Raw genomic sequence first — 10,000 nt, 5'->3', positions numbered from 1 at the left:
CCCTCTTTATACTTATCCTTTTCTTTTTTGTGTGCTGCTTATCGTTCTTCCCTTTTCGAATAAAAAAAGAAAATAATTAAAAGATAAACACACAAACACATACACATCTTCCCCATCAACTCATCCCCCCCCCCTCTACCCCCCTCCCATCCGACCGTCGCTGCTAAGGGATCCAACGTTACAAAATGGGGAAAGAATCCCTCTCTGATATGGGTATTGTTTCCCCCCCCCCCCTATCTGCATCTGAATCGTGTCGTCTTTTGTGCTATTGTTCGAAGCATTTATTTGATTGTGAGCAACGCGGGAGTGTGAGGGGGGAGAGGGGAGAGGGGTTGGGTGAAGGGATGGGGTGAGGGTGGGGGATGGGGGATGGGGGAGAGGGAGGGAGGGGGAGGGGGATGGAGAGAAGGGAGGGGAGGGAGGGGGAGGCGGGGGAGTAAGTGCTTGATCCTCCCCCTCCCTACTGTACCTCCCTGTCTCTCTTCTCCCCTCTCCCCCCTCTACCCCTACTCCCCCCTCTCCCCCCACCCCACCGAACACCCTATCATTGTCGGCATAAGTGCCAGATTTGCACCTCAATGTGACGACGACCCGGCGATAAGGACGACAAAAGGAGAGGTCGTGGCCGGTGGTCGTGAGCCTTTTTAGGCGGCGGGTGTCGTGGCGTGGTCGTTGATTAGTCGTTGCTGCTCCCTTCAGCCGATGCCTCTGTGGGGGAGGGGGAGGGGGGGTATGTGTGGATTGATGGTTTGATGGGTTGATGGTTTTGATGCCACGCCGTACCCCGCTCGCTCTTTCTCTCCGTCTCTTGCTCTTTTTTTGCGGTCTGTTTTTTTTCTCTCTCTCTTGCTCTCTCTTTTTCTCCTTTTCTCTCCTTTTCTCTTTCTCTTTTTCTCTTTCTCTTCATTTCTTTTCCTCTCTCCATCCCTTCCTCCTTCCCTCCCTTTATTCGCTTCCCTCCCTTCCCTTCCCTCCCTTCCCTTCCCTTCTCTTCCCTTCTCCCTCTCAATCCCCCGCCCATAGTCATTCCAAACGTCCCTCTCCCCCTCCCATTTCCCCACCTCCCCTCCCCCTCCCCTTCCTCCCCCCAGCCCCTCCCCCAGGTCAGGGCGATGGAATACGGGCCGTAATTTATAATTGAAAATGTCGCGAAAAATTGTGTGTGGTGAAAAATATGCTTGTGTTGGGAGCGATAGGAGAGGGGGGGCGGGTAGGAGGGGAGGATGGGTAGGATGGGTAGGAGGAATTGGGGAATGGGAGGAGGGGGAAGGGAGGGGGGGAGCGCATGTGTATATTCACCCAACATTTACGGCATTCCAATTATTTACATTGGCGGGGATTTTTACAAAGGTTCGGTCGTTTAAAATGCGATGCCTTTTTTTTCCTGCCTGAATATTTGTGCTTTTGTGCGTGTACGCGTGTGTGTGTGTGTGTGTGTCTGACTGTGTGCATTATCTCTGATTTTTGGCCTTATATGCGTAGATAATTTGTATTCATAATCGGCCGCTGTGTGATGATTGTTCTCTTGTTACTATTCGTCCTCGTCCTTTTCCTCCTCTTCCCCTTCCTCTTCGTCCTCTTCACTCACTTTCTCCTCCTCCTCCTCCTCGTCCTTTTCCTCCTCTTCCTCTTCGTCCTCTTCCCTCACTTTCTCCTCCTCCTCTTCCCTCACTTTCTCCTCCTCCTCCTCCTCGTCCTTTTCCTCCTCTTCCTCTTCGTCCTCTTCCCTCACTTTCTCCTCCTCCTCTTCCCTCACTTTCTCCTCCTCCTCTTCCCTCACTTTCTCCTCCTCCTCCTCCTCGTCCTTTTCCTCCTCTTCCTCTTCGTCCTCTTCCCTCACTTTCTCCTCCTCCTCTTCCCTCACTTTCTCCTCTTCCTCCTCCTCCTCCTCCCCTCCTTTCTCCTCTTTCTCTTTCGGCTTTTGTGTCCATCACTTTTATACAATTCGCCATTCTTGCTTTGTTTGGTGTTTTCCTTAAGCCCGGATTAGTTGCCGGTTTTCTGAAATTTGAGGGCGATTTTCCCGGCGATTTATTTGGTCGCTTTATTCATTTTTTTTTTTTTTTTTTTTTGTTAATTTTGTTTATGATTGTTTTTTTGGATTGGCTAAAGTTTTTTTTTTTAGTATATGAATACATGTGAGCTTACATACACATACGGAGGTAATGAAACATACACACAGGCATGCATAAGCACACACGCACGCATACACGCATAAACACACACACACACACACACACACACACACACACACACACACACACACACACACACACACACGCACACACGCACAATATCCATATATATATAAACGCCCATCCATCATTTTGTTTGTTTGTCGAGTGTCCTTATCCCGAAATACGTCACAAAAGTGTCGCTATGTTCCCTCCCCTTTCACCCCCCCCCATCGCCCTTCTCCCCTTCCCCCCCTCGCTTTACCCCTCCCCCCCCACCCCGAGTGTTACGTAATGGATTGCGAAATATGTGTTTGTTTGTGTTTTTGTTCTGGATTGAATTCTGGCGTGTTGTTATCGGTAGTGTATTTTATCTATTTTATATATATGTATGATTTTTTTTGTAATTATTATTATTGGTGTTATTATATTATGATCATCATTTTATCTATTTATCTCGTTTTATATGTTTTTTTTATTGTTATTATAGGTGTCATTACATCAAAATCATAATCTGATTTATTTATTATATATATATTGTTATTGTTATTATTAGTGTTATTATTATATAAAGATCATCGTTGTTCTCCAGTTGGTGTCTTTATTATTATCATATTCCGTAATGGTATGATTTTATTTACAATCATTATCGTCACTATCATTATTACACATCATTATCGTGCTTCCCCCTCTTCCTCCATCCGGCATTAATATGGTAACATTAGTTTCACTGATAGCCTTTTTGTCATTCCACTATTTGTCATCCTTTTTTTTTCTCCTCACCCCTCTACATAGTTTTTGGTGCACCCCCTCTCTCTCTCTCTCCCTCCCCCACCCTTTCTCCAATCCTCTCCCATTCTCCCTTTCTCTTCTTCTTCTTCTCCCTTTTCTTTTCCCTCTCCCTCTTATTCTCCTTCTCCCTCTTCTTCTCCTTCTCCCTCTTCTTTTCCCTCTCCCTCTCCCTCTTCTTCCTCTTTCTCTCCCTTTCCCTCTCCCTTTCCCTCTCCCTCTCCCTCTCCCTCTCCCTCTCCCTCTCCCTCTTTCTCTCCCTCTCCACAACCACAGCCTCCCCCTTCCCCTCTACTCTTATAAATCAGCTGATTGCGTGTGGTATTTTCATGGGAAATACTCCCACGTTCTCACCCTGTCTCGTCACCCGGCCCTCCACGCCCCTCGGTGTAACAATCTCCCTTCCCTCCGCCCCTTTCCCCCCTCCCCCCCCTTCCCCAACCCCCATATACCTCTCTCTCTTTCTCTCTCACCAACAAAAACCCCACGATGTGAGCCTCACGTTCATTATCAAATCAATTCAGACCCCACCCCCTTTCCCCCCCTCCCTCCCTCCCTCCTAACCCCTACCCACTTCTCCCCCCCCTCTCTCTCTCCTCCCCTCATCTCCCTTCACCTCCCTCCCTTCTCTCCTCCCCTCATCTCCCTCCCCTCCCCCTTATTTTGCTCGTACACCATCAACATCCTTCCCCGAATAGGGAGGGGCAGCGACCCCCCCCCTCTTCCCCCCTTCCCCTCATCTGGGAGAGGGGAAAACTCTTTCATATAGCGGGTGCGACGTGGAACACCCTAGTGTACATACATATGCAGGCACGCAGGCAATTGGATGGATAGATAGATATATATATAGATAGATAGATAGATAGAGGCGGGCAGACAAGTAAACAAATAAACGCACATACGAGACGAAGACACACACACACACACACACACACACACACACACACACACACACACACACACACACACACACACACACACACACACACACACACACACACACACACACAAACCTCTTAAACGACACAGGTGTGAGCATGCACGCGCGCCTTCTCAAAATCGCGCATGTTTGCAAGCAATCCCTTAACTTACCGGGAGTGTTTCGGCACGCACGGAACTGCTCGCGGGAACAAACAAGCTGTCCGTTAAACTGACACGCACGGAACGGCTCTACAAGCACAGAAACGCACCGGAGACGTAACTCTCTGGCGAAATAAGTCACGCTGAGGAACTTTCGCGCTGAATTAAGCGTATTAAACCTCTTTTCTTGCTAAGTTGTGTTGATACCTCACTCGGCAATGCTGATGCGTGAGTAAGAGTGAGTAAGTGATACTAAATAACTCTCTCTTTTTATGTAAACTAAGTCACATTTGAATAACTTCGTTGAAGAATAAGTCACTAAAGAACAACCTTAACAAATGAATAGTCTTAACTAAAGCGCAAAATAAGTCACACTAAGTAACATTCGATTTTTTTTTTCTCTCCCGTTCGACTGCTGAAATTTTTGCCGTTTCCACTTCGAAATACACGCTTCATTTGCATAAACGCATGTAGCGACGCACGCATACTGTTAACGAATGCAGATAAGTATGGTGTCGCTCATGTTGTGTACACGAGCTTACAAATCCCGTACGCACATGTGTATGTACTCATGTAATTATTTATGCTTGCATTCGTGGCAGTAGATGATGCGCACGCATACGGACCCCCACACTCACACACACACACTCACACACACACTCACACACACACACACACTCACACACACACACACACTCACACACACACACACACAGAGAGAGAGAGAGAGAGAGAGAGAGAGAGAGAGAGAGAGAGAGAGAGAGAGAGAGAGAGAGAGAGAGAGAGAGAGAGAGAGAGCGAGAGAGAGAGCGAGAGAGCGAGCGAGAGCCAGTCGTACATACACACACAATCACAATTTAGGTGGCGAGGAGGCGAGAGGATGCGGGCGGTGTTTTCCATCCAATCTGTCGCCTTTCACACCCATTCGTCTGGATTAAGACGGATTCCCGGGCCGTTCCGCGGAAAGGCGCTCGCCGTCGGACTCCGATTCGGCCGCTGCGGTTCGCCAAGACAGCCTCCGAGCCGCCGCCGGGAGATAGAGAGAGGGGGGGGAGGGGGAGGGGGGATTTGCGTGCAGCTGTGTGCGGGTACACGAGGAGTACGGTACGGGCGCTGTTGTAGAAGAAGGTCGTTCTCTCGTTCTTTCTTCTCTTTTTATCTGTATCTTCTCTATCTTCTCTTTCTCTCTCCCTCCCTACCCTCTCCTCCCCCCTCTCATATCCTTCCCTTTATGCGCCCTTCTCCCCCATAAGTGAGCGTAGGGAAGTGGTTCATACGCCGCCGCAACCTCCCCCTCTCCTTCCCCTACTCCCCTTTTCTTCCTCTTCCCCCCTCCCCCCCTCCCCCCGCACTAAACACGGTATCATCCCAGCCTGAGCCGTCTCAATGGAGGTCTGGCTTGAAAAGCTCTCTTTTTAAAATGAACATCGTCGACATATGTGTCGGTGAAAGAGCTAAAATGTTTAACAAAACTTGGTAGGGGACGGGGAGGAGGGGAGAGAGAGAGGGAGAGAGAGGGGAGGGAGGGGAGGGGAGGGGAGGGGAGGGAGAGAAGGGAAGTGGAAAAGAGGGTCGGGGCGAATGATTGGGTGGGGAGAGAGAGAGAGGGGAGAGAGAGAGGGGAGAGGCGAAGGGGGCCACCGTGTTGGGAGATATTGTGAAGGTTGATGTTTGATATTGTTTTGGCTGGTAGATTTTTTTTTCTCTCCTCCCCCCCTCCCCTCTTTCTCTCTCTATGTGTGTATGTGTGTGTCTCTCTATCTCTTTCTTTCTCTCTCTTTCTCTCCCTCCCCCTTGTTCCATTTGATTGGCCCTGCGTTAGGCTTTCGATTTAGGGGGAATTTTTTTTTCTCTCTCTCTCACTCACTCTCTCTCCCCCCTTTTCTTTTCTTTCTCTCTCTCTCTCTTTCGATTCGGGAGATCTTTTTCGTCGCTGGAAGTAACATATGTTGAGTATGGAAGATCATTATTCTTCTCCCTGATGTTTGTGTGTGGACGGTGTATGTGAGGAATGTTTATTCATGAGGCCCTTTTCTTTTTTTTTTGATTGCGAGTAGTCATTTTTTATGTTGATGCGATTTTTTTTTTTTTTTAAGGAAGCAAAGTATTTGTGATGTTTTCAGATGTGTGATTTTGATATATGTATATATGTATATATATATATATATATATATATATATATATATATATATATATATATATATATATATATGTATATGTATATGTATATATATTATTATTATTATTATTATTATTATTATTATTATTATTATTATTATTATTTCCCGAAAAAGTACAATTTTTAAATATAAGAGTATATATATATTTCTTTAATTATAGTTTTGATCTACTTAGTATACATGTCGTCATAGAGATAAGGAATGCATTTATATTCCACCAATGCCAATACCCACCAATCGTCCAAAACAAAAACCTAATACTCTTTCTCTCTCTCCCAACAGCACCCATACCCATCTGAGGACCAGAAAAAGCAGCTGGCGCAGGACACAGGTCTTACCATTCTCCAAGTCAACAATTGGTAAGTACCAACACCTCCGTTTCATTCATGTCGAAACGCGTCCCGCAGCCACAGCCAGACACATGGGCCGGGGGGGATAAGGGGGGGGGGGTTGTACACACCAAAACCCTATGAGCTACGAGGATAGTGATAATGCTGGTGATAGTAATAATAACAAAAAAGATGGGTGAAGGTCATGATGGTAGAGATGGTGGGCATTCTGACGGTATTGGTGGTGATGGGCATGTGATTATAGGCCTAGGTGGGTGAGTCTCTGTCTGGAGTGTCTCTCTCTGCCAGGTATTGAATCGGTGAGGATCTCTCCTGGATGAGGGAGGGAGATAGGGAGGGAGGGAGGGAGGGAGGGAGGGAGGGAGGGGGGGATAGACCGGTGCGGTGGGGCAGGGGAGGGTTGGTTGGTTGGTGGGGGTGGGTGTCTTTGACCTGACATAACGTCCTGATTGAATTTGCTTGAGCTCGAGGTTTGGCCTGGGTGTGTCTGGCGGTGGCCGGGATGTGATTAGGACATGCAGTGTAGGACGCGGGTTTTGATACCGCGGAACCCGATAGGAATTGTCTGGATCTGAAAGAGCCACCAGTGTTCGCGACGCTCACGGGCGCCGCGCCTGCGCTGGAAGCACAATTACTCTTTTTCGAACAAGGTTATAGAAAGTTTGTTATATATATACATACATGTATATTTACATATGTATATATATATATATATATATATATATATATATATATATATATATATATATATATATATATATATATATGTGATATAGGCGGGAAATATACGTCTTGTACACTCAGTAAGAGCTTTGATCGTAGCATCACGTCGGATGCACTTACGGTAGACGCGAGACCCTGACTGATCCGAAGACCGCGGCCCCGTGGCACTCCTCCAGCCCGCCACGAGAGAGTGCCCGCGGAGTGAAGGCCGCCCAAGACCTTCCTGGCCTGAGGGCGGCGCACGAGGGCCGAGAGGGGAAGGTGTTGAAGTGGCCCTCGAGTGTTTACTCTCAGCCCATCCTGACGAGGAGGAAGTGGCGTCCGCAAACAAACAAAAGGCCCCGCGGGATAATGTTGTCCGCAGTGCCGTGTGCTTTTGTTATTACTCCGCCGTTGTTGTGCTCTCGGTGCCCTCCGCGCCCTCCGCGCCCCGCTGGCCATCACTCGCCGCCGCCCGGACATCGCTCATCCCGCCGCCCTCTTCGCAGCCGAGGGGCGGACGCTGCATTCTGGGAAAAAGCGGCTGTCCAGCGGAGGAGGGGCTTCGGGGTCGCCATTGATGGTCACCCAGCAGATCAGAACTAATTGCTATTGATGATTTCTGGTCGAGCGGAGATTACGCCGTAACGCTTTGGCATCAATGGGTGTGCCCGGGGGTGGGGGGAGGGAGGGGGAGGGGGTAGGAAAGGGGTGAGAAGGGAGGGAGGAGGATAGAGGGAGAATAAGGGGAAAAGGAGGAGGAAGAATTTCCTTAAGGCCGAGGAAGAAACGGACGGTGTTTTGCTCTCTTCTTGGACGGGTAAAAGCGACGCAATAGAGGACTTGGCCCTCTCTCTCTCTCTCTCTCTCTCTCTCTCTCTCTCTCTCTCTCTCTCTCTCTCTCTCTCTCTCTCTCTCTCTCTCTCTCTCTCTCTCTCTCTTTCTTTCTTTCTCTCTTTCTTTCTCTCTTTCTCTCTTTCTCTTTCTCTTTCTCTTTCACTCTACCTCTCCCTCCCCCCTCTAACTCATTTTCTCCCACCTCTACCCACCCATTCATACGTAAAGTCTTCTTCTCGTCTTGTTTCACCTTCCCTTCTACGCCTCCACTTTCGCCTCTCTCCTCTCCCTTAGGTACAGTTTGCAGTCAGTTGCCATTCCTCTTCGTGATTTTTTTTTTCTTTTTTTTTTCTAATACCTCGCCACTAAATGTTTTCGAACCAAAATATTACCCAGAGAGGCGGGGCGGGGGTGGGGGAGAGGTGAGTAGAGGAGAGGAGAAGAGAGGAGAGGAGAAGAGCAGAGAGAAGGGGGGAAAAGAGAAGAGAAGAGAAGAGAAGAGAGAAGGGAGGAGAGCAGAGAGGAGAGCAGAGGGGAGAGGGGAGAGGGGAGAGAGGGATGCACACTCAACACTCCCTCTCCCACGGCCGAGCTCTGGGTCATACATTTTAATCCCTAATAAATTTGCTTCCCGCCTATATTTATTTAATCGAGAAACAGGGGATAAGGTAGAAGGCAGGAATAAATGAAACTAAATTATTTTCCCCCGCCTGGACAGCGCACAAGGTTTACCATCAGTGCGAGAGGCGAATGGACGAGGCGGCGGCACCAATAAAGAAAAGGATGGGGAGGAGGACGAGGAGGAGGAGGAGGAGGAGGAGGAGGAGGAAGGTGGAGGAGGAGGAGGGAAGGAGAAAGGAGGGAGGTGGTAGAGGAGGAAAACGAGGGAGGGGGAAGAGTGTGTGGATGTGGAAGAGGAGGAGGAGGAACAGGAGGAGAACGAAGAATAGAAAGAGAAGAGGATGAAGCGAAGGAGGAACAGGAGAAGAGAGGGAGGAATAAGAATGGAAAGAGAAGAGGAGGAGGAGAAGGAGAAGAATACCCGTTGGGGAGCTCCGGGAATGATGACTCGCCCAGCTTAGGAAATGAACCGGAAGGATTTATTTACAGGAAGTAGAAGGACGCTGGGAAGGAGCTGCGTTGGCGGAGGGGGGGGGGGGTGCAGAAAGAGGAGAAAGAAACGGGATGGAGACGAGGAAGGAGATATGGAAAAAAGGAAGGAGGACGAAGGAAGGTGGAGATGACGAGATAAACGGAGAAAACAAGAGAGAGATTAGACGGCGATAACAAACAAACAAAAAACAAAAACAAAAAAAGATGAAACGACCAATGTAATATAATTTCCAAATCCCAAATAACCCCCCCCCCCCCTAAAAAAAAAGGAACAGAAAACGGAGGAAAGCGCTCAATCACTCGCGAAGGGAATTCTTGGATATTTTTCCCTCCGCGTTGTTGCTGAATATGGCGTATTTGGGCCAGTCTATCGGGCGCCGGAAGGGGGGGGGGTCAGTTTGCGTTTCTGTTGTCGAGGCGATCGCTAGGAGGGGGGAGGAGGAGGAGGAGGAGGGGGGGGGCGATTTCTGTTGCGCTTCTGATGTTGAGGCGATCGCTAGGAGGGTAGTGGGGAGGAGGTGGAGGGGGGGGGGTTCTAATGCGAGTCTGTAGGTCGGGCGATCGCTGGAAGAGATTTCTGTTGCGATTTTTTTTCTTTTTTTTTTGTCGGGCGATCGCTGTGGGAGTTTCTGTTGGTTTCTGTTGTGGGGATAGAGGGTATCTTTTAAGGGATGTCTGCTGTTGTATAAGCGTAGCGATCGTTGATGACATTATGTTGTCGCTGTTAAGAATGAACACATTGTGGTTATTGTTCATCTTGCCATCGTTAGCGTCG

General features: G+C 48.6%; 1 protein-coding gene across 12 annotated transcripts in view; it reads left to right on the top strand.

The window, feature by feature from the left end:
* hth (Meis homeobox homothorax) overlaps positions 1-10,000 on the top strand; it is a 541,136-nt gene that overhangs the window by 424,691 nt on the left and 106,445 nt on the right. For all 12 annotated transcript variants that reach the window (XM_086532858.1, XM_086532857.1, XM_043026120.2 and 9 more), the window contains one exon: positions 6,506-6,582. In XM_086532858.1, the coding sequence (XP_086388984.1) occupies positions 6,506-6,582 (77 nt within the window). The remainder of the gene's footprint in view (positions 1-6,505; positions 6,583-10,000) is intronic.

This window comes from Penaeus japonicus, unplaced genomic scaffold, assembly GCF_977035675.1.
Source record: "Penaeus japonicus unplaced genomic scaffold, GWHDUDI00000001_assembly GWHDUDI00000038, whole genome shotgun sequence".
In the NCBI taxonomy this organism is placed as follows: Eukaryota; Metazoa; Arthropoda; class Malacostraca; order Decapoda; family Penaeidae; genus Penaeus; species Penaeus japonicus.
This window is presented reverse-complemented; position numbering and strand designations above follow the sequence as displayed.